The sequence below is a fragment of the Stegastes partitus genome, unplaced genomic scaffold (assembly GCF_000690725.1).
Source record: "Stegastes partitus isolate 25-593 unplaced genomic scaffold, Stegastes_partitus-1.0.2 Scaffold133, whole genome shotgun sequence".
Lineage (NCBI taxonomy): Eukaryota > Metazoa > Chordata > Actinopteri > Pomacentridae > Stegastes > Stegastes partitus.
The window spans coordinates 421,589-448,209 of NW_007577864.1; the positions used below are offsets into that span (position 1 = coordinate 421,589).

General features: G+C 39.3%; 4 protein-coding genes across 4 annotated transcripts; 3 read left to right on the top strand and 1 right to left on the bottom strand.

Annotated features, from left to right (window-relative positions):
• Positions 1 to 263: 263 nt before the first annotated feature.
• Positions 264 to 5,492, bottom strand: eif4ebp2 (eukaryotic translation initiation factor 4E binding protein 2). Its single transcript, XM_008278811.1, has 3 exons — positions 5,168 to 5,492; positions 2,528 to 2,707; positions 264 to 2,382 (listed from the first exon to the last, which is right to left on the bottom strand). Exons 1-3 carry the CDS (start codon positions 5,298 to 5,300, stop codon positions 2,351 to 2,353), a joined length of 345 nt encoding a protein of 114 aa, XP_008277033.1. The 5' UTR covers positions 5,301 to 5,492; the 3' UTR covers positions 264 to 2,350.
• Positions 5,493 to 8,779: 3,287 nt separating this feature from the next.
• On the top strand, positions 8,780 to 14,354 carry ppa1b (inorganic pyrophosphatase 1b). Its single transcript, XM_008278812.1, has 11 exons — positions 8,780 to 8,925; positions 9,883 to 9,947; positions 10,383 to 10,436; positions 11,300 to 11,419; positions 11,511 to 11,597; positions 11,774 to 11,900; positions 12,009 to 12,136; positions 13,235 to 13,320; positions 13,462 to 13,537; positions 13,629 to 13,668; positions 13,765 to 14,354. Exons 1-11 carry the CDS (start codon positions 8,865 to 8,867, stop codon positions 13,794 to 13,796), a joined length of 876 nt encoding a protein of 291 aa, XP_008277034.1. The 5' UTR covers positions 8,780 to 8,864; the 3' UTR covers positions 13,797 to 14,354.
• Positions 14,355 to 15,511: 1,157 nt separating this feature from the next.
• sar1ab (secretion associated, Ras related GTPase 1Ab) lies at positions 15,512 to 21,149 on the top strand. The gene is made up of 7 exons (XM_008278814.1): positions 15,512 to 15,594; positions 16,615 to 16,685; positions 18,403 to 18,522; positions 18,612 to 18,677; positions 18,785 to 18,888; positions 19,005 to 19,136; positions 19,898 to 21,149. Exons 2-7 carry the CDS (start codon positions 16,628 to 16,630, stop codon positions 20,012 to 20,014), a joined length of 597 nt encoding a protein of 198 aa, XP_008277036.1. The 5' UTR covers positions 15,512 to 15,594; positions 16,615 to 16,627; the 3' UTR covers positions 20,015 to 21,149.
• Positions 21,150 to 21,928: 779 nt separating this feature from the next.
• On the top strand, positions 21,929 to 25,571 carry tysnd1 (trypsin like peroxisomal matrix peptidase 1). The gene is made up of 4 exons (XM_008278815.1): positions 21,929 to 23,248; positions 24,345 to 24,475; positions 24,634 to 24,819; positions 25,005 to 25,571. The coding sequence occupies exons 1-4, from the start codon at positions 22,173 to 22,175 to the stop codon at positions 25,205 to 25,207; spliced, it is 1,596 nt and encodes a 531-aa protein (XP_008277037.1). The 5' UTR covers positions 21,929 to 22,172; the 3' UTR covers positions 25,208 to 25,571.
• The last annotated feature ends 1,050 nt before the right edge of the window (positions 25,572 to 26,621 follow it).

Below are 26,621 nucleotides of genomic sequence, written 5' to 3' on the forward strand. Positions count from 1 at the left end.
AAATGTGGCATTTCAGGTGAGGGAAAGGGAGCTCTACTCCATTTGTGCATAGAAAAGGAAGATTCCTTCTTCGTACTGAAACCGAGTGACAACAACGGCTCTTACAAAGTCATGCTCAATGATTGCATTCCTGTTTATGTCACCGCCAAAGTAGCTAAAATAACTACACAAAACAGAGACAATTAAAAACACAAAAATCTTGTTTTCTTTGTTACGGAATTTTATTGATCTTGCAGCAACAGTGTCCACTGGCATTGGAGTTTCATTTAAAATAAAGTTATTCAAAATCAGAACAGAAGGTTACAGTAAGTTTGTTTCAAATCTCTTCCAACACATAATGTTAAAGCCCTCATTGTCAAACCAAACGGATTTGAAATATATCTGCCATCTGAATTATGACGCTGTAGTATAAAGACTTTTATCGCCAAAAAATGTGCAATGCAAACTGGGTTCAAACAACCCCTCGATGTATTTGTCACCAAACATGGCCAGAGTTAATTACAAAGCCAAAAAGAAAAAAAAAAGTCTTTGATAGACATCATTCAGTGGTTCCAGTCATACAGAGAAACAAACTTAAATGAAAAACAGGAACTTTATGGTGATTCATGTACCAAATTTAGAGCTGCTACTCAAAAAGAGTACAATTAGCAAATGAGACTATGATTGTGGTGTAAAAAAAAAAAAAATCGAAATAATTGGGACAAAATAAGTATGTGGTACTCTTTCCGCGTTTCCATCTGAACTTCAGAGTCCCACTAAGACATGTACACCTTCATAGCTGCTTGAGGAAGGACATAATGTCGAAAATAAACCAAAAAAATATTTAATTCGCTTATTTTGCCAAGTACAATGTTACCTGTTCAATGTTACAGTGAAAAAATAAACATCTGTTGGAAAGTACAAATTGATGAAAAGGAACCTATTTTAGTTACTGCATTTCATGTAAAGTAAGGCATGGGCGGGCATGACTCGTGAAAAGAATAAGGTAATGTAAAATGGATTAAGGACACTGGGGACAGATTTATAGATTTAGGGACAGCATCTATCAAGCCTGATGCAAATAATGTTTTCTGGTTCCTCAACACGTCTGACAAATCCAGAGGCTTGACAGTGCTTATACCCAAACAAATACCCTCAATACTAAGAAACTGTATTAAAAAATAAAATGCATATAAAACATCTGGATTTTCTTCAAGTTTTTTGTTCTTTTCAAAATCTTCTTGTAACGCACCCCAAAAACGAACAATGGGATATAAACTATTTCCATGTTGTTCTCAATGCTTACATCTGGTCTGGATATTTAAAAACACCTGGCAGATGGTGCCAAGTATTACCTCCTCCTTAGATTTATCAAATTATGTACACAAAGCTCCTGCCAACACAACAAGTTAGATCAAAGTGTAGTCATATTTCTTGGCAGACGAGAAATGTGTAAATAAAATTCATAGCGAGGCCACAATACTGATAAATCGAGTGGCTTCGTATTGTTATACTGTACTGAAACTAAACTATGAATGAAGAGCTTGCTTTAAACTGCCAGATTTATAATTACCATTACATAACAGAGGGAAATACAATCATTTGATGACTACAAAACAGTTCAATCACAGCCTAAAATTCATTTAAAAAAAATGTTTTCCCCTGAACATTGAGAAACTCCCGCAGGCTTGTGTTTGGTAATGGAAACTAAAAATCTTGGAATGGCATGAAATATTCACCTAATCTGAAAAACAGAAGCAACACAGCATCCCTTTACATACCATCACTGGAACCTAAACGATCCAACTGATAATAGATTGTGGAGCTTTTCAAGTAGTTCCAAAAACCAAAACAGGAAAAAAAATAAAAAAAATCACTTAAATAACATGCTTACAAGGGTCTTCAAAACCAAAGACTGTGATGAATATCAAAGCTTTCGACTGATTCTAAGGCCAGTACTAATAATAACCACTTCCTCCCCGAATTAACTTGGAGTTTGGTTGGTTTTACAGTGTGCTCTGTTAAGGGCTTACAGAAAGCTGTAAGATGAACACTGCAATCTACGAATTGGACAGTTTGTCTGTGTTTGTAATATTCAGGCCCGCTCCCTTGTTGTGTAGTTGTTGATTTGTACTGCGACTGGTAGCCACGGAAATCGATTTAAATAAACCTAGTTTCCAGAGATGGCCACACTGTACCTGTATGCATGATATACTGAATCCCCATGGTTTACACACATTACATCCAGCAGTGAGACAAAGAGCTAAAGAAGATGGCTGCCATGAGGGCTCACAACATTGGTTTCTACAAGCCAAGCCACTGGCACGCATGATGCCAGGTCATTTCCTTTTGCTGGTGTGGTTTCGGTCTGTTAGATGTCCATTTCAAACTGAGCATCATCGCCTTGAGAGCAAAAACAAAAGAAAAAAGGACAAGAAGGTATTTAGACATATTTGGAACAGGCTGGAGTAATATGTTATTATGGTGGTTGCGATGTGGAATGATGACAATACAACCAACCAAACAGTACGTAAATCAGAACTCTTACCGGTTGTGGGTTTGCCATCATGGTTGTTGATGTGGTTGTTAGCTTCATTCTTCTGGTTCTCACTCAGGACATGTTGGCTGGTCACTCCAGGGATGACAGGCAGGTGAGCCGGGGGAGTCTGGGCTATGGGGGAATTACGCCTGTCCAGCAGGAACTTACGGTCATAGATGATCCGGGTTCCTGCAAGAGGACACGTCAAGATTCTGTCAATCAAATGTGTTGTGACTCGATAGGTTGGCCTTTTTCTGGACGGCTCAGATTCAAGACACCATGTCTACAAGCAGTTACTCGTCTTATAACAAGTGCTCTTTAGCGACACACGTTCATCTCCCAGCTTCAGTTTATGACAATTAAAAACAAGAAGATGGCAATTAAATTTCCAAACCAAAACAGCAGAAACTTGAACCAGCCACTGTTTAGTTTTTGCATTTGATCCATCCATCCGTCCATTATCTATACACCGCTTAATCCTCACTCGTGGGGGGGCTGGAGTCTATCCCAGCTGACTTAGGGCGAAGGCAGGGGACACCCTGGACAGGTCACCAGTCTATCACAGGACTACACTTACAGACAGAAAACCAAGCACACTCACATTCACACCTACGGACAATTTAGAATCACCAATTAACCTCAACATGTTTTTGGACCTTGTGGGAGGAAGCCGGAGAACCCGGAGAGAGAACCCACGCTGCACGGGGAGAACATGCAAACTCCACACAGAAGGATTCCGGTGGCCCCACCGGGACGCGAACCGGCGACCTTCTTGCTGCGAGGCAACACTGCTAGCCAACTGCGCCATCTTGCAGCCCCTGCATTTGATCCTTCCTACTCTATTTACATGGACGCCAAGTGATCTGTGTGATTGATCAACCTGATAATCATGTTTGCTTTAATGCAACAGTTCCCCAATTTGTTTTTGGTGATGCCCACCATCAGAAAGCACAAACATTTTTATGTTTCTTTCCACACATATCTCCCATTAGGTTCTGTTTTGAAAAGGTTGAATACTTCTCAAACTGCCAGAATTTAGACGCCCCATAAACACAAGACTCTCCTCCTGAGTAAAAAGTTAACAGCTTTTTCTTTTAAAATCTGTCCATCTTCAACTTTTTTGATGCTTTATGAATAAAAGTGGTAAACCTACATCTTGACAGCCATGTTGACATGAGGTAAATTCTAATTTATACTTCTTAAACGATTCACTATATGTACAGCAGACATTTTGACTCGTCAAGACAGGAAAACACTAGTAGAACTAAAAACTACAAAAAGGTCTCCCTTCCGGTGATTATATTGTCACAGTTAATTTTATCAGCAACACCTGTATCGAGAATGTTTGCTCTAAAGAAGGTCAACTTCAGTTTCACTTCATATTTTTTTTCTGGTTATGTGCAAATTGCTCTACAGCCCCCAGAAACCACAGCTATAAATAATACGAATCTAAACAGTCTCTAACAAAACATTGTTGTGAAACCTGGCAGATTAACAACCAGTCACACCTCGAGGCAAGTAAATCTCTGGTTGTTAGTGGACATGTGATTTCAGGGTGACAATATGAAGAGATCATTTGCAAAAACAGGTAGCTCCATTTATGTACATTTTCAGAAAACTTTTTTCTTTGTTGTTTGCTTGAGATAATATCAATCAAACTGAAGTTGAGTGGATCTGACTCAGTAGAAATGACAAAAACAGAGATAACTTAAGTTTGATTGATATTGTCTCAGGTAGACGATGGAAAAGTGGGTTTTCTGAAGGTTTGTGAAGATGGAGTTCTCTATTTTTGCAAATGAACTCTTCATATACACACCAGAGACTTACGGCTCAGGTTAGAGTTAAAACTGAAGAAGCCTCTTGGATGAGATTTGTCACATCTTTAAGAACTAAACAGAGACGTTCAGCTGCCTTCTAAGTTTATAGGATTTCTATTAAACGGATGACTGAGAATCTGACGCATCTCAGAGAAAACACATAATTGAAGTGGAGCCGACATGAAATTTGTTTGATTTCACATCTTTTGTTGTTGGGAGCTGTAGAAAATCAAGACGCCTGAAGATGTCTCCGTGGGTTGTGGGAAACTGTGGTGGACAATTTTACTACTTTCTGACATTTTATAGGCTAAATGATTCACTGATAATGAAAGTAAAACTAAATATGCGTTGGTAGGAAGAGTCATTCCTATGAGTTAAAACAGGACAGACTACTCACATTCCTGCTGTGCCACGTACAGAATAAATACATATTTATTGTACTTCCTCAGTGGGAAGGGCTTTGCATTTACTGTAATGTATCATGTGTGTTGGCTGTGCTGCATCAATATGTTACATAGCTGATGCACAACATTTGCTTTAAGTTGTCTAGTTCCTTAGATTAGCCAATAAAACACTGTCACCTGCTATAAACACAGTAGCAGGTAAGAATCAGAATCTCTGCGCCGCAAACCAGCCAATCAGGCAGCAGCTGGAGACCACAGGGGGCGGGTCTAAGCTTTGTTTTTGTTTTGATCAGGATGACAAGGCAGCATAGGCCACACTGACAGCAGCAGTTAAAGGTTAGCTGAGAGCACAAGCGCCACCAAACAGCTAATTGCCCCCCCGCCATTTTCTGCAAAATGACACCCAAACACACGGGATATTGCTTTACCTCCGGGAGTGGTAGAAAATAAAGTGCCTCCAGGGGTGGTACAATAGTCATGAGGTAGCTGCGTTGTGTCGTTGATCAACACCGTCCTGGTCGGGATGGCCCTGCTCTCGCTAAGCTGACGACTGGTCGACATTTTCAGCGCCGATTCGGTGACAAATCCAGCAGCTACAGAAAATTTGGGGTGTTTATTTCCCGACGGACGGTGGAAACCCGGGCCGTTCCCCGCTCTCTTTTATCTTCCCAAAGGCTTTCTCGTCTCTCCTTTCGTCCTCCCAGCCGTCAGCACCGTCCCCTCCCTCAGCAAAGGCAGGAAGCACGACAGGCTGCGGGAGGATGTGAAGTCAGCGGCGGGCAGCGTCACCACGGTGCCAGCCTCCTGATTTGTTTTTTAAATGTTAATTTTTTTTTTAAATATGTAATTTTGGAAACATACATTTACATACACTTATTTAGAGAGTCTGTCATCTGAAAATAGAACTAATTTAGATACGTAAAAATTAAACATTTAAAAATAAAAAATAAAAAAAAATTCCCAACACACCTTAAACACTGGACATGAACCATCTTAAATCTAAACTGCCAAAAAGCAGTGAAAAAAAAACCTGTGAAACTATACCATCAATGGTGCCTGAAAAAATACAATAAAAAAAAACGATTAAATACTGTAAAGCGCAAATACTGCAGAAACTATGAAATAATGTCAAATGTCTGGTAAATAATGGGATTTTTTTCCCCTTTTTTACTAGATATTGTTTTTTAAAAATCTGTGAAATATCCATTTTAAAATAATGTAACATTTAATATACATATATTTTTTTTATTTTCATGTATGGCTAATATTAGTAAAATAATTCCAAAATACATTAAACAATAAAACAAACAGACAAACAAAAAAAGAATAGACGAATTTTACTTGTTTGTTTTTAGGATTAGCATGTAAATGAACAATGTTTTTTTTCCACCCTGTGGTTATAACAGTTATTCAACATAATAAATTAAATTCAGTTAAATTGCTGTAAAGTTAAATTTACAATAACAACAACAACAACCCCCCCCCAAAACAAACAAACAAACAAATAAACAAACAAACAACAAAAAAACACATTTTACTGTGTAGGATTATTTTTGTCATTGTATGTACTTCTTTCTCTCTTTACTATAACTCAAACAGTTAGCTAGCACCACATCTTGCATTTTATATGAAACTTTAACACCTTATCACACTCAGAGGTTATTTAAAGTGCTTTATAGGCACATGTCAAAATGTAAACATGTCAAAGATAGAATGCAGAATAAAATAATTAGATTAACCAACTGAAAAACAGTACAGATACAATGAATACAGTGTATTTCATAAAATAATTAAAGGCTGAGTTTGAGCAAATCTGAGGGGAACTGGTTCCAGCAGCAGGCAGCATAATGACAAAACATGATTTTCCTGAGAGACCGTCCAGGCTTTTACTCACTAAACATATCTCTGCTATATTTTGGACCCAGACTACTCACAGACTGATTAACAATAATTATGGCCTAAATTCAATCTATATTTTACTGGAAGCCAGTGCAAGGATCTGAGAATTGGAGTAATGACTTTAGACTGTTTTTATAAGGTTGTCCCAGACCTCCTCAGCTCTCTGGGCACATCCAGAAATCTGCTCCCTTTGGCACAGAAATATGATAGAAAGTGACATTTTACAATTGCAACCAATAGATTTCATACCTTAAGCAACAATGTGCAAGAATGACTTCAAGACAAGCCTATGATCCAGATTTTCTAATCTACAGCTTAAAGTCCATCCATCCATTATCTATACACCACTTAATCCTCACTTGGGTCGCGGGGGGGCTGGAGTCTATCCCAGCTGACTTAGGGCGAAGGCAGGGGACACCCTGGACAGGTCACCAGTCTATCACAGGGCTGCACTTAGAGACAGAAAACCAAGCACACTCACATTCACACCTACGTACAATTTAGAATCACCAATTAACCTCAACATGTTTTTGGACTGTGTGGGAGCAGCTTAAAGTCTTTCAGCTTAATCTGAAATTTGCCCAAAGAAGCTCAAGACTGTTTGATGCACACACTGTACCTTTGAACCTTTTTGTTAATTATTCAGGCAGTTCCTTTATTTGTGTGTGATGGCTCAGAATATCAGGAACATTCTGTAACTCATTTCTTGTCAGAGGGCAGTTGGATAAGGCAGCAAAATACAAAGGATAAACTCTAGTGAGCTGGGATTTTGGATTTAAAGTAGCTCTTGTCAAGCTCGTTGGTCCAAATTCTCTAATATGTGTTCAAGTGGGATGAGATCTGGTGACTTTGAAAGCCAGAGGATATGATTTATACGATTTAGATCAATGCATTCATTGAGACCTTGTGGCTTATGGATGGAGAGATTGACATCCTGGAAGAGACCTTCAGTATAGAAATGTTTATTCACAACATAAAGGTGATCGCTCAAAACAACTTTGATTTTTAGTGACAATTCATCATAAGGTGACAAGTGAACCCAAGTCATGCTAGCAAAATGCACCAACTTCTCTCTGTGTAGGGATCAAGGTTTCAGGTTTTAATTCATCACCTGTCAGTGTTTCATTGAAGACACTGTTTTGCTTTTTTTTTTTTTCTTCCACTCTACTTAACTCAGCATGACATGCAATCAAAATGTTTTTTCAGTTGGAAGTAAAGTTCTAAGGGTCGTCATGCATCTTTCATTGCATTCCTTTATTTAACATCAAATATCAAATGACAGCGCGAATGCAAATGAATGCCAACTCCACTGTCTGATGCTACTTGTTTCAGTGAAGCATAACATGTTACTCTCCCTTCTTGTGTTCAGCTTTGCTATCTGGGTGCTTTCCTGTTCTGGTCATTGCCGCCCTGAGGCCCAGTTCCACTCTCCTTCTCCTCCTCCCTCCCTTTTGCACTTTAGGCTACCCTCAAGATCATGTGTTTACTTGCACACAGTGATCCAATTATTGCAAATAACCAGATTATAATGGTCGTTTGATTAAAGTATTTACGAAGCAGCATCCAGATTCCAGAAATACTAGTATCCAGAAGTTTACACAATTTGTTTGGTAATAGTCTGTGCAGGATTTGTGACAGTCTGCAGAAAACAAATAATGAAATTTGGAAAAACAGGGAAAATTTGTTAAACTTCATTGCTTGCAGACAGGTATCATATTTAAGTCAGTGCCTCAGTGGTAAACACTTTTACCAACTTGCCTAGGATTTGTATAATATATATTTTATAATGCCTTTTTTTTTTTCAATTACTCTTTATTTTTTATTGTAACCTTTTATTGTTTTTTTAGTTTGTTTTTTTGCTGCTGTTTTTTGTGAAGCAGTTTGTAACTTTGATTTTGAAAGGTGCTATATAAATATAGTTTATTGTTATTTTCGTTATTATATTTTAGTAATGGCATTTCTCTTCTTCTACAGGCTTTGATACTACTTGTATTTTATGCACAATGCAGACTACCCCTCATAAGCCACTTTTACAGTTTACCCCATGTGAAGTCATCTCCATTGCTTTCTGTTCATATTCATATTTCCGATAGCTACTGAAGGCATCGCTGCCCTAGTGCGCATGCGCTTTGCCCTTTGCGACAGCCCTCCACTCAGGCCGGACGTCTTATTCCGCCGCCATCCTCCATCCCAGAAGCCGACAGCCACACAAACCTGCAGCTAAACATGAACTTCACCGTGGAAGAGAGGGGAAACCCGAACTCCCTGAGCTACCGCTTGTTCTTCAGTAAGTAAAAAACGAGCAGAAACAATGAAGTTTTGTGTTTTGTTGGCTACTTTGGGGACTCTCCGCAAAACACGGCGGGCCAGAGCCGCAACCTCCCTCCCACGTGTCACTTATTCATTCCTGCTGGTTTGTTTCATTCAGTCAGTATTAGCGGTGATAAATGACCCTGCAGTGAAATAACGAACAAAACGTCCCTTTGTTTGGATGTTCTTGTGGGTTACTTTCGGTTCATTGAAGTTGCATCAGCCAGTTGTGCCGGTTTTACTCTGCAGCGCTGGTTAATGTGCACTGACTTGCTTATTGTCGACCTCATGTCTGTATTATTGGCAAGACTTACTAGAAGGAAGTTGTTTACTTCGGGAAATCACGTAAGGCGTTATCTGGCGTTGAAATCATGAAACCTCAACGGTGCTGGGACAACGCCCTCATTGATTATGTGTTAAATCAGTCTGTTGCTGTTACCTGTTGGACAAAATGTTCAGGCAGGTTACTGATTCAAAACATGTTCCATTTTTACAGATTCCTAGTGTAGCTCCCTCACAGTTTACAGATTTAAAGATCATTTTTAGGTCAAGTCCCAGATCTGTTAGAGTAGCTTTAAATCACTGGACTTCATAATCAAAGTGTAACCCTGGATGCACTCCATGACTATTACATGAATAACATGTGGGCAAAATAATCCCAAGTTAGCTGTTCAGAGTAGCTTTTGTAAGCAGTAGGCTCTTAACTGAAAGTTAACCTGGCACCACCTCCTCTATGATGTGCCCTGACTGGTTAATGAACAATAAATAGTTTCCTGTAATCGTTGCTGTACAATCCAAAATAGATCAAGGTGTATCTGTGAGGTGCTTCTTTGACAACAACTGAAAGCAAGAATGACTGTCCCCTGATGAAGGTGTAGACGGAAGACCGATTTAAAAAATAGCATAGTTTAATTTCTTTTTTACTGTCTTCCAGAAAATGCTGAAGAAAAATACATCTCACCATTCCATGACATCCCAATGTACGCTGATGAGAGTCAGGTAAGGAAGCAGTGCCACCTGTACCTCGTTTAAAATGCAAATGCGTGTGCATAATTTAAATCTACCCTCTGGTTAAATCCAACCTGCAGGGCTGCCATGCATTTGTAGTTTTGTAGCTGTAGTATCTCTATGATGTTGGTGCGGTACTGCTTTATGTAATACTCTCCAGGGTAGCAAGGTCAGTCTATTTGCAAAGCAGTGGCCTTTACTCTCTATTTCCTCAGTACTATGTCAACACCTCTTGTGATTGCAGTAGACTGTCGTTCTGAAACTGTTATTTGTGTTTCCACTAAAGCAATATGAGTTAGCATGAAGCATATTAGATACTATTCTATTATTAAAAAATAATAATTATGTGTACATATATATATAAAGATGACAGTTAGGTCCTAAGATAGCATTTTAAAGTCATTAAGTCATTCTACTCTCCTACAGAACATCTTTCACATGGTTGTTGAAGTACCAAGATGGACAAATGCAAAGATGGAGGTAAGACTTTTATTTGTAAATGTCTACTATCAGCTTTGGATGTGATTTTAGCTGCTTTGGCTTTACGTTAGTGTATTTATTAGCAGCTTTTATATGGCCAAGACTTGCATGATGTTTTCACCCTCTAAAAATAATTATGTGTAATTAGTAGTCAGCGGATGTATATTTTTTTAAAGAAACAATTTATAAACAATCAAAATGAGTTACAAAATTACTGAATGTAAATGAACATTAATTTAACACTGTTATAGTGCACATTATTTGTTCAAAGCAGGAGTAGGAAGTGTATTTGGGCATCATTAGGCAACATTTCGACACTAACTTTCCAGCACATTGTAATTTAAGTGTTCTGGGAAGAAGCTAAGGTTCTGCAGCTCCTCTTAACTTTGTTTTCAGGCCTTAGAAAATGTTGTACCTGACAGAAGATTTTAACCAATCAGGGGGCTTGTCCCTGAGCAGATTAGATAATATTAACAGGTGGTAAAGTCCGCTATGAGATCAGGATGTGGTGTTGCGATAGGTTAGAATGAGGACTTTAGCTTGGGAAGTTTGGGGTTTAAATCTCACATGAAGCCACAAAATAATGCTGCTTTTAGCACATTATCATGTAGTGGGAGGGGCCTTAGAGGGAAGAGCCGACATTTGCAGCTGTAGGTTTTCATATTCAGTTGTTTGTTTCTCAGACTTTTCTAGATTTCTGCCTATTGCAGTTTAAACTAGATCTGCAGAGCACTTGTTTCAAGTAAGAAATGTATTTGCTAAGGAAATACTTGCAGGATTTTTTTTTAAAGGGAATTTTACTCATACATGAATTATAAATATGTGTCATTGTGTCTTTAATGGTAACAATTCACTTTTTCCAGATAGCAACAAAAGACCTCTTGAACCCAATTAAGCAAGATGTAAAGAAGGGCAAGTTGCGGTATGTTGCCAATGTTTTCCCGCATAAGGGCTACATATGGAACTATGGAGCCATTCCCCAGGTCAGTGTTCTGTGTGAAAGATTTGTGATAACAGTGTGTTCTACTAAAATCTGTGATAGTAGTTTTTCATAATTCTGCTTTCGTGTTGCAGACATGGGAGGATCCAGCACATAAAGATGGAGACACCGGCTGCTGTGGTGACAATGATCCCATTGATGTCTGTGAAATCGGCAGTAAGGTCAGGGGCTGATGATGTCACAGTCTTGAGTATATGTCTTTGGTGTTACAGAAAGAGTCGCAGTGATGCATGGTATTATAGTTTATACGCTTTCCTTGTCATGGAAAATGGATAGCACTGTCCATGCATTCCATGAATACTGAGAAGTGAACCACCACCTGAAATGTCCTCTCTAGGTGTGCTCCCGTGGCGAGGTAATCAAAGTAAAGGCACTCGGTGTCCTGGCCATGATTGATGAGGGCGAGACTGATTGGAAAGTTATTGCAATCAATGTAGAGGACCCCGAAGCCAGCAACTTTAACAGTAAGTGCCTCCGTTGACTTAAGCCCACTTTTTTCTCTCTTGTGGTTTGTCTGCAGTGCCGCATTAGTCACATCCTTAACTTGTTTTCTTGTCCCTGTCAATGTCCAGACATCAGTGATGTCCAGCGCCTGAAACCTGGTTATCTGGAGGCCACCATCGACTGGTTCAGGAGGTACAAAGTGCCAGACGGGAAACCAGAGAACCGGTTCGCCTTCAATGACGAGTTCAAAGACAAGGTCTGTAGTTGACACACCTCATTCAGTCATTATTTTGGCTTTGGCAAATGGATTTAATATTTCTCATGTTGCAATGTCAGATGTTAACATTATATGTAGCAGAAGTTTCAAATAATGAGATAAACATATGTAAAAGTAATCCCTGTGTGTAGTTCAGGCTCCAGGTGGCACTGAGTAAAAGGTTTCCATCTTTCTCTTTTACTTTGGCAACAAACTGATGTGAGTTTGTCACAGATTTCTTTGTGTGCTCATCTACTCCAAGCATTGCAAGCCCACAAAGTCAAACTACCGTCTCCTAGATAAATACATGGACATGCGTTTGCAAAACAGTCTACTTAAGTAGTATAATTTGCATTTAATGTACCCAAGTGTACAAATAACCAACAATGCAGAGAGATACAGTGTGCAGAATACATTTTTACTTAATGCGTTAACCTTTGGTGTTTCCTTCACTTCTATCGGCATTGCAGCTCACACACACTTCTAACAGGGAATACATAGAATACATGAATACATTTTTTATATGTCTTTGGAGTAAATTAATTGTGTCACACAATAGGCAAGCGTGGAGTGTAGCATTTGTCAATGGAGAAATCCTGCTGTAATCTTTGTTACTGCAGAAGTTGTTGCTGTCTACTCTCATATTTTAAATCAGATTTGTGTTTCAACCTGTACGGATGGATATGAGACACTGCCATGTAAAATCAAGAACTAAAAATGATAGTAGCCGAGGAGCTCCCGGAGTTCCTTGTTGGTTGTCTGGCCAGCATCACCTTTACTGCATGTCACTCTCCTGCTCTCTGTCCCACAATACCTGTCAGTATGAGATAAATAAGGACTGAACTGTGAATCGTGTAGATCTACACGAGTGGAGTTCCAGATGAAAAATATAGAGCTGGAAATGAGCACAATGTTTCTCCTTTAAACACTTTCTTTGCTTTGGTCCTTTTCCAGCTGATGACTTGCAGTAGGAAAATAGGTTTTGAAGGAATTGCAGTTTGTCAAACTTGTCCTTACAAGTTCTGTTGATAACGTGAACTAGAATTACAGTGTAATTAAATGTGAGAACCATACAGTAATTAGTGGTTTGTGTTTCAGGACTTTGCCATTGAAGTAATCAAAAGCACTCACAAGTTCTGGAAAGCCCTCATTTCCCAGGAAACGAATGCTGGTGAACTGAACTGGTAAGCACTGCATTTCTCTTCCTGGTTTGACTTCAGCTACAATTCACTTACTTTAGGAACAGATATACACTCACATTTATTGAAGTTTGGGTTATAAAATACTGTGTTTAACACATATGTCTATATTGTCCAACAAAACAGCAAAAACACGTCTGTCTCAGCCTGTGGCAGCCCGTACTGCTGCTCAGCAGATGAAGCTAAAAAAGCTGTTGGTGAGGTCAGTAAGATTTTGTTTGCCACATTTTGCAAGCAAACATCAGAAATCACACGACAAGGCTTCTTCAGCTGATGTTTCTCTCTATTTTTAGACATGTCCTTGTGGAAAAGAAGAGCCTATCCCCACATCAGGTAGCCCTTCATAAACTAATTATTTCCAGATTGTTGAATCTCTGCTGAAGTCAACTGATGTTGGATGTGAGATTAATTGTCATCTTTCATTTGCAGTTGACCAATGGTTCTACTATGAGAAGAAGTAATCCAGGAGCTACTCTGATTGGAGCAGACGTAAATGGTCAATGGAACCAATAGGATGATGAACCAACGGGGTGACAGGATGGTTGGATGTGGGTCGGCTGTTGTCCTGTAGATGGAGAGATAGGGTTTAATACTGTAGGAAAAGAGAGAAGTCAAAAAGTACATGTCTCGACCAATTTATTTTCACTTATTTAACAAAGATCTCTTTGGAGATATGCTGTCATAAACAATGTACAGGTACAGTGCCTAGTAGATACTTGTGTCCTGTATGAGAATGAACTGCTTTAATAAAGCTTCTCTGGGTTAATGATAATCAGAGTGTGAGTTTATAAGTAGAGCTATGAGTGTTAGAGGTGAGAGGGGGAAAAAAATAAAAAAATATAAACAGTTTTGTCTTAGATTGAACTTTTTGATTGTTATAATGCTGCCACCTAGTGTTCACTGGCCCCCATTGACTTTCTTTTTGCAATCTACTTTGTTGTTGTATGTACTTATTTTAGACTATGATTTTAAAGCCTTAACATGTGATTTGTACAGCAGAAATACACACTGCACAATGAGTCAAGTGCTTTATTTTCCTGTTTCTTGCAAAAGTGATAAATGCTGAAAATGGAAGGTATAATCAAAGTTAATGTGGATTTTTAAAAAAAGGGAAGATAGAAGGAATAATTAAAGAAAAAACTGGCAGATTATTTTTCTAGATTTTTTAAAGGCTGAGTTGTAACATTTAGTTGTATAGGTGCCTTGTTTGTAATGATTTTGCAGCAAAACATAAAGGAAGAAACTCCCTCTGGTCATCAGTTAGTCCCCCCGGAAAACTAATTTCTGTATGTCAAAGCTACATATTTAGAGATTTGTTTTCCCATGAAAAGAATCCCTCCTTCCCTTTAAATGGTTTAGATTAAACTCTACACTGTTGCATTGTAATGCACTAATCTGTGAGGTCCTGTTCCTGTCTACACCACTCCACCACCTGCTGTAGCTCGAGCACACCTGCTCACCTGGGACTTGGATGAAACAATGTAAAAACTACTCCACCTTGCAGTCGAGGAGTAATTCAGTCTTACATGTTGAAACCGAAACTGATTCTGAAGAAGGATGATGATATGGAAAGCTCTGCTCTCTAAATTGACAGGATTGGTGACTCAGGTTTGCTACGTATGAAAAAATTCAATGACCATAAACACACTTTTTGAAAAAGCTTTTAACTTTTAGAATGCCAATGTATTTAATATGAAATAAATATGGCTATGGAGTAATTTCTGAAGAAAGTACATTAATAAAATTAATAATAAAAAAATACCTCTATTTTTGAAAAGAAAATTCAGATGCCTACTGTTATTTACTCCAGCAGAGTTTTTTTTCTTTTTATCTCAAAATACCACATGCATTTGTTTTTTTTAAGGATATATTTCATAGCAATATATTTATGTTTTGATACCGATTTAATAATGAATAAAAGGGCATTCCATAGTAACTATTGTTTTATTAGATACAGAACGAGACAGTACTTTTCTCTTACATTTTCATTGAAATAACTTTGCATGCGTTGGTGCCGTAAAAAATATGACACGTAAAAAAAAAACAAAAAAACCCCAAAAAACTTGTTGTTAAAGATAGGGGCGAGAGATGGTATTGAATCTAAAAACAAACAAACTAATAAACAATTAGACATTAGTGGCACGTGCCCCTCGCACTCCAGTGACGTCATTCCGTTTAACGGCCAGACTCGGACGCTTCACGTCAGTCGACCGGACAGACGCGGACCAAAAACCAACAGACGAGACTCGGTAGCTGAAGGTAAAGCCGCAAGCGATGTGTTCAGTTTACTTTATTCCACTTTTCACACTTTTATTCATTGTTTTCTGCTTGTTGAAATATTTTTTCTGACGTCACGAAGTTATTGCTTTAGTTTGTTTTGCGCGCTCATGTTGTTTACTAAATTTGTCGTTGTTTACTCAATGACAGCTGATGTCGTTACATGTAAATGAGCCGAACTGTGCCAGCAGTCACGAAATCACGAGAACAACAGTTTCTGAGGAGCCTAGTTTTGAATTTAGTGGCCTGTCGTGCCTTCTGGTGTTTTTCGTGTTTATTTTTAATGAAGTATTGAATGGAGAATTGCATGAAAACCTGCTGCTATTTCTAAAATGTAGTTTTTGAGGGTTAACTGAGCAGCATGGCTATAATTGCAAAAGCTTTTAACCCACAGATATAGGAATTAGGTTGTTTATATTGTATGTGAAGTTTGGCGTTTAAAGTAATCAACAATTGGGTAATTTCCGAAACCTTAGACACTGGAGGCCTCAGTGTTCCCTGCAACTTGAAGTTCACAGAGAGTGACAGGTGTTTGTGAGTCACTGAGAGAGTGAGAGAGAAGCCGGGGGTGACCACCCAGATCAAGTGTCCTTGCAACAACCTGTCATAAAAATAGTCAGAGGAAGATCAGCGTGACTGAGCGAGACAGCACTCAGAGCAAACCAGCATCTAAAAGCCACCAAAGATTGCTTGTTGTCTAGCTTCGCTCTTGTGCTTTCGTGCTTTAAAACTTGTGTAATTACACAGAGCTTACACATACCAGCAGTGTAATCCAGGCTCAGGAATAATGATTAACAATGATCCTCAGTGCTGTAATACAGTTTTATTTTGCAATAGTATTTGAAATTCTTGTCATTTGGAAAATGTTTCATTCACTCATTTGAGCGTTTGGGTGAGGAAGCATCTTACAGCTTGACCTAAACACTGACTGATACCTTATTTACGCCACTGTGTTCCTCTGTAATGTGTCGTAATGAGTAATCTCAGTTTTCTGTATTTCAGGCAGTCAAGAGAAATGTCTTTTATATTTGACTGGATCTACAGGGGCTTCAGCAGCGTCTTGCAACTATTAGGTAGGGTATAGTACAGTCTTATCAATACTCTCTAACCTACAGCAGCATAATGTTGTTGCCATGTAAACTGAATTGCCATTTAACTAATAGAATATTTCCTCCATGTGTTGCAAAAACAGTAAAAACTAAAATAGTTGATCTGCCTGTTTTTCAGGATGAATGATTTTCTGTGCCTTTGACCTCACAGGTCACTAACACTATAGGGCTACTGACAAAACACTAATCAGTATCTAAATCAGACTAAACGAAAAAAGCACAAAGCTTTACATTTATGCAGTGTTGTTTACAAATACAGAGAGGTGACAAATTAAAGGAAAAACTTGACTAAATGAGTGGAAAAACACAATGAATGAAGATACTTTCACACAGGAGCACTCTGTGGTACAATTCAGCAAATAAAAACCAATCATGTTATGTGTTACTCACAAGATGCAAAGAGGAAAAGACTTAAGTTGCTTTGATAAACAGTTTATTGTTGAGCAATGATGGCAGGAGTTTCAGTCACAAAGGTTGCTCGGGTGGCTAGTGTGTCAATGACTAAAGTGACATCTGTGGGGAAGACATCAGTAAATAGGGTCAGAAATTGTCAGGAAAAACAGAAGAAGTGTGACTGAGACTATTGATGCATGACGTGATCAGACTGTGTCAGCAAAATCTGTCAGTTTACTATTATGTAAAGAGCATAAATAAGGTTGCGGTGCAGAGCCCTCTTTGCAGCAATTATTTTTATTCAGAGTAAACACCATAGGTACTGCTTTACAAAGATGCGAAAAAATGTAATACAGTCATCTGAGCCATATTTTACCATATTCTTGTCAAGTACACGGCTGTATTTGTTGTAAGCACCAGGAGACTGACACATGCCTGGATGCTTGACTCCTACAGCGAGGGGATCCGGTGGCTCTGTTAGGTTACAGGGGTATTTTGCCAGTATGGTTAGGGCCGACTTGTCCCCTGAGGGAGGAGAATGCACTGCAAATCAATACAAAGTTGCTCGAAGTCAACACCTTTGTCCTATGATGAAACTTTCTATCCTGATGTCACTGATCATAATGACAGTGCTACCATCTATGAGGCACCACCCATGGATAGTGACTTAATGGCTTGATAAGTAACAAAAATATATAAATCACATGCTATGGCCTTTGCAGTCACTAGATTCAAACCTAATTAACAGTATACGAGATTTTAAACTGACGTATTAGAGAGTGCTCTCTACTGGCATCATCAAAACACCAACCGAGGGAACATCCTTGAGAACAATGATGTTGTACCCCTCTAGTCCAGAGACGAGGAGAATCAATGTGCAGGCATATTACCATGCAGTACCCTTACTAAGACACTTTATATTGGTTTTTCCTTAATTTGTTACCCATCTGAAGGGCTGGGTAGATCTCCAAAAAGGACAGCTGGGGATGGCAAATGAAAACTGATACTTTTCCAGGCCAAATACTCATAATTATGCAGATTTCAATTTTGTTTTTGGCTTTATTTTGTTTCTAAAAAAACCATAACAATCGATGCATACTTATGTGTCCTAACAGATTTATGCTAATTTTAATGTTATTCCTACATTTACTTGTGTAACGACAAAGGAAAACTCCTTGGTGTCTGTAAGGACTATGGGAGCTCCCAGTCCTCTTATTCCTACTCATCATCAAACTTTATAGTGATTTTATATTGGATTTGCTTCTATTTGATTTCTTTTCATCATCAGGGTTGTACAAGAAAACCGGCAAGCTGGTCTTCCTCGGACTAGACAATGCTGGAAAAACAACACTCCTCCAGATGCTCAGAGATGATAGGCTGGGACAGCATATGCCAACACTATACCCAAGTACATTCAGAGATTTGACATGTTGTCAGTTCAGTTGTGTTACTTGCTTCATCACTTAACTAAAGTCAGTGCTTCCCATCTGCCCTCAGCGTCTGAGGAGCTGACCATAGCTGGAATGACCTTTACAACATTTGACCTCGGAGGTCATACACAAGGTGGGAGTAAAGAATGTGCCACTGAACCTTACCTTTCTTCTTCTAGAGTTGAATTGATGCATTTGCAGGAGCTTCACATAAATACTGAAATGGTTGTGCTTCCACAGCACGAAGGATCTGGAAGAACTACTTCCCAGCCATAAATGGAATAGTCTACTTGGTAGATTGTGCTGATCATGAGCGACTACAAGAGGCTAAAGTTGAACTAGATGTGAGTTAATTATATTGATTTTACTGAGTATACCATCACAGAACATACTTACTCATTGCCATTGCTTACAGGAATCATCAGTTTGATCAACATATGATCCTTTTTCTTGTGTTTAGGCTCTGTTAACAGATGAAACCATCTCAAACATCCCCGTTCTTATACTGGGGAATAAGATAGATCGCCCAGAGGCCATCAGTGAGGATGCACTCAGAGGAATGTTTGGTCTTCATGGACATACAACTGGAAAGGTAATGAACACATGTGGGATTAAATGCTGTGACTGAAAGCAGAAGCCTGTCAGGTTTTTTGTGCATTTGTACACCATGATTGCATTCATCTGTGTAATTTAAAACAGAAACAAACATATCTGCAGTCGCTGGAGACAATCTCCTTATTCTGCTTTTCAATAAATCAATAAATGCCTGCTTGTCCAAGGACATTTTCACTGCATAAAAACAGTGAAGTGAATCTACTTCACAGGTGTTGCAAGGCCAGAATGCATTATAGAAGAAAAGTGTTGTTGTCCTCACTGCTGTTCAGTAATATTTTACTCCTCAGTTCTTTCTAATTCAAATCAGAGTTGCTGTTTCTGATTTGAATCTCAATAGCCAAGGGCAGGCGTAACATTGTGTAGATCATCACTGGTCTTGGTAAACACAGTGGCAGTGGGGGGGCAATATTCTGTAGAGAAACATTTGGCGCATTTTTCATCATTAGTGTAAATCTTCTTAACCACCTGCTGTTTCGCAGCAAAAGAGAAAAGAGAGCAAATGGATACAGGATGCATCAGTGAGCCATTTGGAAGGCTTGTTTTAAGGCTCCAAGTCAGTGAGTCAGGGGAATTCTTTACAAATATCACGCTATGCTCTACCCTCTGTTGAATATGCAGAAAGTTACAGGTTTAAGATACTGTTTGCACATGTTCACTGTCATTGGAAAAGGATGCTGAAATGACTGAGTTGTGAATGAAAATCTAGGCTTTCACTTGTGTATTTTTGTTTCTTTTCAGGGCACTGTGTCACTGAAGGAGCTGAATTTGAGGCCAATGGAGGTTTTTATGTGTAGCGTGCTGAAGAGACAGGGATATGGAGATGGTTTCCGCTGGCTCTCCCAGTATATTGACTGATTGATGTTCTTTGATTAGCCTTTTGTTAGTTATCTGTGCACACAAAGACCTGTTCCACACAAAACTACCTGCAGTAGAGAGATATTTTATTAAATATACTATATGTAGGACTTTGACTGCCAGTAAGAAATGCGTTTTAAGTAGTTTTTGTATCAGTATACCCTGTATTCTTAATGCGTTCAAAGATATCTGTATGTCATACCAGAGAAGGTCAAAGATAAGTTGTGAATCCTCAGTCTGTATTATTCAGAGTGTGGAGAAAACTATTTTTCAATACTGTAGTTTCTACTTTTACTTAAAGCCTGAAGGAAATTTTGTTCTCCATATAGAACATGCCATCGCTGTGAACCAGTTTCTGACCCAGGTTTATTTTTAGCTGCTGGTGTTGCCTTACAGTGAAGGTCAATTTAGTTGACATTGTGGCCTTGAGTTAGTCTTCTTTGACTTAGGATAAAACATTTTCTCTTGGCAAAGATGGGAATCTTAAACTACCATCAGTTGTTTTCAAGAAGAAAATAGTTTTTTTTTGGAAAGTGCTGCAAAACTTTGGTGCCATGTTTGTTCATGTCAGTACAGTAGCCTTCTACCTCCAAGGATACTGACAGTTCTTTTGATAGCACGTTTTCTGTTTTTTCTCAAATCCATGAAACGTTTACAACTACAGGACAATTATATGAATGTGACCACAAGTGCATTACCTGAGTTTTTGTCATAAGGAGCTTTATTTAAGCATACACTATGTTAAATAATTAAATAACAACGGCACAGCCAGGTGATGTAACAAACTCATACTACTTGTCTGCAGAGAGGATGCAAACCTACCTGTCTCCATGATGGGTAATTGCTGTGAAATGACTTGAGTACTTTGTGATTAGTTGCTGCTCAGAACACGCAGCGATATTATGAGAGTACTTGGGTAGTGCTTAAAAAACTGTGTATGCACAACATATGCATGAAATTACCTTGCAGTATTATATATTGTTTTGTGTATAAGATCTTATTTATATTTTCCAGTAAAACTGGCTTGCCTTATTCTGCATCAAGCATTGATAAAGGTGTAAAAGATACGTCATATTCTTTTTGGACATGATGTGTGAAGTTTTAGCATAATAAATATTTTTGACAATCATTTAAACCCTGGTTGTGTCATTGCTGCTGATTTTTTGTGTTATATTATTGCTTCATAAGGTTGGACATAGAATATGATTATATCATATTAATACATATGGACTATGATCAGTTAAAATGTAAGACGCACCGCCAAGAAAAAACTTCGTACGCATACATCCCAGTTAAATTACAAAAATGAAATCCCCATAATGTTTTACCACCACGAATATCTTGACCTATCCCTCACCTGACAGTTTCACAGCCATTCACACCTCAAAGCACGTTAGTCTTGAGTCCTAGTACACATTAGCCACCAATCTCAGGATGATAATGTATCTGGGATATAACTGGGACTCCTCATGAGTCAGAACTTAAGAAGCCTTTTGGATGACAGGTGAAACATCTTAAATAACCAAAGAAGTCCAGTTGCCTTCTACTATGAAAACTATGAACAAACACACACAACAACACACCATGCAGTCTTTTTTTTTTTTTTTTTTTAACATTAAAGCTTATTGTTTTAGTTATTATTCTGTAAATTGGTTCACAAAACATTCTAGTGTTTATTAAAGTAAGAAAATGGGCCTATATATTTATCAGTGGAAAAAAAGGTACATAAAAACTCTTATGGGACCCACTGTGTAGCGAAACCAGAGCCCCTGTGGAGAGATTTTACAATATTTGCATATTATTATTATATAATTTTTTTTTTTAATGTTTAAGGGCAGTGAGTAAAAAAAGTCACTAGGATCCCGCCTTCTTGTTTTCCATTGGCTAAGAGCATTCGTCAGCTATAATTCTGACCAATCAGGAGGTTAGACGAGACACAACCAGGAAGTTAGAAACGGGCAAAGTTGTCAAAATAGTCTGTGAAGAATTTTGCGATAAAACAAGAGTTTACATTCGTAATAACGCGAACAAGTCTTGCTAGTATGGTTGTTAGTTCCCTTGTCTCACTACAGGTCTGTAGCCGTTTTTAATGCGCAGCTTTTACGACGTTTATTCAGAGTCCTAAGTTCGCTGAACGACGTTATCGCCGTATGGTAGCATGGAGTTACAGGAGGTAGAGAGGTGCTGCTGTGTAGTGAAAGTGTCGGAGGCGTTTTCAGCAAAGAAACCCGTGAGCTGCAGCGGAGTTATCGTCTATCCTCAAACTGGAACTGTCATATGCACCGGCCTCCCGTTTTCACGCTTCATTACCGACAGAGAGCTCCTCTCCTCGGACCGCGGGTTTTTGTCACCGCACAGCTTCAGCGACAAACTTAAAATCCGCGTCAGCTTTTCCACTCAACGGCACTTGGACACCAACCAGAGCTCACACGGTGAAGCATTCACACGCCCCAGAAGCAAGACAGCACGACAACGGGAAGCTGCGGCCGAGTTGCTGATGGTGGTGAACTGTGTGGAGTTCAAACAGGCTTTCCAGGCAGTGTTCCAAGAGGCTGACCAGTGGCGTTTCCATGGTGATGAAGAGGATGAAGAGCTGCTCAGAGATGCTCAGTTCCTCAGCTGGTTCGCTGTACTCAAGGCGGGCGCAGTGGTGGACAGCAGCTCAGATTCAGGGACCGTCCCCTGGCAGAGCAGCTCCTCTCTGCAGAAAGGCTGCCCAGTTGTTGCATGCGGCTCACCTTTTGGCTCCCTCTGCTTAGATCTCTTCATCAGCACCCTCAGCAGAGGTATCATCAGTAACCTTGCCGGAGAGGACAACGCTGTCATCCTCACAGATGCCCGCTGCTTGCCAGGCACAGAAGGTGGAGGGTTGTTTGTGGTGCAAGGCTCAGACGATGTGCGTCTCATCGGGCTGATCGTGTCTCCGTTTGGCTGGAAGGCCAATGAGTGGATAGGCCTCACTCTGGTCTGCTCAGTCCACTCGATCTTCAGGAATGTGACGATGAGCGCACAAGATCCACTCCGAGATGTTTGGCTTCAACAGGGGGAAGCAGGCCTTCACATGTCCACCACAGCTCAAGAGTCAAAAGCTGTTAAATACCCCACTGTGTGCTTTGTGGACAGTGGACAGTTCTGGGGCTCCGGGGTTGTCGTCACTTCCCAGCTGGTTGTGACTTGCAGACATGTTGTCAATGGGAAGTCTACAGTCACCCTCAAGTTCCATAACAGGGACAGGTGATGGCACATTTATTATAGTAAAAGCCCTTCAGGTGTGGGCTGTCAGGTTCTGCCCAGACATATCCTGTGTACATTAAGGGATGTAATTTGAAGGCAAAATTAATCCAAATCTTTTAGATACTGAAATATGTTAACCAACCTTTAACATCATCTTAACACTCAAGCAAAAACCCCTGTGGAACCAACAACATTAGCAAAGGCTTTGTCCTGTGTACGTGTCTCAGTAAGTCATGCTATGAGCATATTATATTTTAGTATATAATCAGTTTAACCTGGGCTGCAAGGTGGCTCAGTGCTTAGCATCGTCGCCTCAAAGCTAGAAGGTCCTTACCCTGAGTCGACTGGGATAGGCTCCAGCCCCTGTGACCCTCATGAGGATTAAGCGGTGTATAGATAATGGATGGAAGGATCAGTTAAACCTGTTTTATCTACTGTTATGTCAAAGGGGTTTGAGATATTTGCTGTAAACCTCAAACGGTCATTCATTTGCATTTAGTTTGTGTTTCTTGAAACCCTTGAAACTGTTAAGTATAAACCTCAGTAGCATTCTCCACAGTTTTTTCCACTTATTTTTCTTGATAGGACCTCTTCTAAGGACTGTAAATAGGTGCATTTTTTTCAATAACATCTTCTCGTGGACCTACACCATATATTTTATACTCCATATGTATTCGTAATTCTGATATTATTACTACAACCTCCACCTGAGTGGAGGCTTAATCAGCCAGAATAACTCAAAACACCTGTGTCAGTTCAGGGCCTTTTAGCAAGCCTCTGATCACAGTTTTGCAACAAAGAAAAGTCACCAGCACCGTAATTTTAAGAAAATATTATTTTAATCAGTTATAATTGGGGCTTCGTTTACTCAAGCATAATAGGCAATTTTTGTTTGTCAAAAGGCCCAAAATAAAAGGAGAATGCATTGATATCTGTTACATGAGGTAACAAACTTGTTGCCTTTACTGTAGATGGACTGTTTATGCTTATTGCCTTACATAGTCACCCTCCCAAAGACCTATCGTGAGCCAGGAGAAACCCTGAATGGTAAAGAATATGTAGGCCTAACGTTTCCTCTTTGTTTTGCTGATTTCAGGGTCCATAATATCGTAGGCGACGTCCTGTTTTCCACTAAAGCGTCTTCACCTTATGATCTGGCTTTGGTTCAGCTAAGAGACCCCATCCCAGAGGCAGCGGTCCCGCGAATGTCACAGACTTTTACTCCAGGTTTGACTTCAGTCTCGTTTAGTGGAAACAGTTGAATAATTTGTTTAGAGTAACATCTCATATAATTTTCAGTGCCATAGTAGAGCTATGTGTCTTTACACTAAAAAAAAAAAAAACTGCCATGAGATTCATGTTCAGCTTGGTTTGTCTGCCTTCAGGTGAATCTGTGGTTGTGGTGGGATATGGTGGGCTGGGTCGGAGCTGTGGTCCGTCCCTGACCTGTGGTGTCCTGTCCAAAACCATTAGCTGGAATTACAAGCCCATCATGCTCCAGACCACTTGTGCAGTACAAGCAGGGACCAGCGGAGGTGCTGTGGTGCAGAAACACTCAGGAGAGCTGCTGGGTAAGGACGCCTTCATCTACAAAACCATGTACTCCCTTTGAACAGCGGGGGGCACATGATGACCACAGAAAACTGCACTGTAGTCTATGTGTAGAGGAAGAGCAGCTGAAGACATCAGATTGCTCCAACTGCACTGGTATATTTACAGTTTTATGAAAGAATAATGCTTAGTTGCTGTTGTGCAGGTATCGTGTCCAGCAACACAAGGGACTTGGCTGCTAGAGTGACCTACCCACACCTCAACTTCAGCATCCCAGTGGCTGTTTTCCAGAAACTGTTGCAGCGCTTTCACCAGACAAGGGATGTAAATGTCTTCAGGGTGCTGGACACCACAGACAAAGAAGTCAGAAGAGTGTGGAGGCTGCAAGTTGCTCAAAACAAACTATGACAGTGTACTCCTGCACTTTATAGATACGCTTGAGAAAAATATGACATTAATTATAAATGGATTATGGCCAGATTATATTAGATCATCAAACTGACATTATGAGTATTTTTTTTTTTAAATAACAAAGCAAGTATTTTCAAATACATGACACATATTTCACACCTCAATCTGTTACAAACAGGCACAATGTTGTAGATCTGAAGGAGTAAAAGCTACTAAAACGTCATCCTGGAATCATGCAGTACGCTGTGAATTATTTAAAAGACCACTTAATGCTAACAGCCAAGTTGAAATTACATTAATAATTGTTTTTGTTTTTCTAATTGTATTGTAGTATAATTAAATTAAATGTTTATTTCGGTAACACTGAGTGTATGTTTGGTATATTGCTGTACACAGTTCTCACAAATAACGCACATTATAACAACTGAAACACCAAAAGAACATAAATAGAGGTGGAAGACTATATTAAGTCATGTTTATTCAAAGTCATAAAGCGTTAGATAAAGTGATGGTATAAAAATGCAGATGAAGTTTCACATCTAACATCTGATCTCTAATTATTTTACAGCTACAGCATCAAAGAAAGACACTTTTTTTTTTTCCTGGAAACTTCTTAGGATGTACACCTGGTTCTGGTACATATGGGTTGTTTTTTTCCAAGCAGGAGGAAGATTCAGCATAATAAGCTGACAGGCTGCTGAAAAGAAAATGATTGGTCCCTTTGGGTAGCTGGAGGACTGCTGTCGGTATCAGGTATTCAAACATCTGTTGGCAGGCATACCCACTCACAGCTAACACATTTGAGGTTTCACCCACTGGGACATTACTGGTACTGATTTCCATTATCACAGAAATGTGAAACTGAGAAATGTCATTTCAGAGGATTGGTTACTGTCAATTTTTACAATGCTAAGACAAGCTTTCTCCGCCTAAACTCCCGAGGATGTGCATACACTGTAACATACAGGAAGGTTTCTATTTCACCATTCCCAGACTGAATAGTTCACAGTGGAGAGGCTTGAGCAATGTCCCGAGGAGGCTGAGGAGAGAGTTTTCTATAGGTATTGTGCTGTTAGAAGTGCTGATATGCAGACCTGGCTCTGTATCTCATTTCTGCTGCCTTCCCATAGCTATAAGCTACACTTGGCTGCCGAATGCAAGCGTAGAAGTGAGCTGACAGTAACATCTGCTCCTCAGAGAAAAGGTCACACACAGAGGAGATTGATGAGTTTAAAACAGAGGCTTTTAAAATGTGCAGCAGAAGTGTGCGCCATAAAATCTTCTTTATAATGTTGGTTGATATTCAAGGTGGTTTAATGTTTTTCTTAAGCTGACTGCTGAAAATGACTATTACTTTTATTTAAGACCTGTCAAACTATAAAACTGCACTTGTAGAACATCTATATTTTGT

Bases quoted from the DNA above. Each gene is read 5' to 3' on its own strand.
- eif4ebp2 (XM_008278811.1), bottom strand. From the start codon at position 5,300: ATGTCGACCAGTCGTCAGCTTAGCGAGAGCAGGGCCATCCCGACCAGG. The intron at 2,708-5,167 runs GTAAAGCAATAT...GTCCTCTTGCAG, and splicing joins ATTTTCTACCACTCCCGGAG to GAACCCGGATCATCTATGAC. The intron at 2,383-2,527 runs GTAAGAGTTCTG...TTTGCTCTCAAG, and splicing joins TGATGGCAAACCCACAACCG to GCGATGATGCTCAGTTTGAA.
- ppa1b (XM_008278812.1), top strand. From the start codon at position 8,865: ATGAACTTCACCGTGGAAGAGAGGGGAAACCCGAACTCCCTGAGCTAC. The intron at 11,598-11,773 runs GTCAGGGGCTGA...TGTCCTCTCTAG, and splicing joins TCTGTGAAATCGGCAGTAAG to GTGTGCTCCCGTGGCGAGGT. The intron at 13,321-13,461 runs GTAAGCACTGCA...CCAACAAAACAG, and splicing joins AATGCTGGTGAACTGAACTG to CAAAAACACGTCTGTCTCAG.
- sar1ab (XM_008278814.1), top strand. From the start codon at position 16,628: ATGTCTTTTATATTTGACTGGATCTACAGGGGCTTCAGCAGCGTCTTG. The intron at 16,686-18,402 runs GTAGGGTATAGT...TTTCATCATCAG, and splicing joins CAGCGTCTTGCAACTATTAG to GGTTGTACAAGAAAACCGGC. The intron at 18,523-18,611 runs GTACATTCAGAG...ATCTGCCCTCAG, and splicing joins TATGCCAACACTATACCCAA to CGTCTGAGGAGCTGACCATA.
- tysnd1 (XM_008278815.1), top strand. From the start codon at position 22,173: ATGGAGTTACAGGAGGTAGAGAGGTGCTGCTGTGTAGTGAAAGTGTCG. The intron at 23,249-24,344 runs GTGATGGCACAT...TGCTGATTTCAG, and splicing joins AAGTTCCATAACAGGGACAG to GGTCCATAATATCGTAGGCG. The intron at 24,820-25,004 runs GTAAGGACGCCT...GCTGTTGTGCAG, and splicing joins ACACTCAGGAGAGCTGCTGG to GTATCGTGTCCAGCAACACA.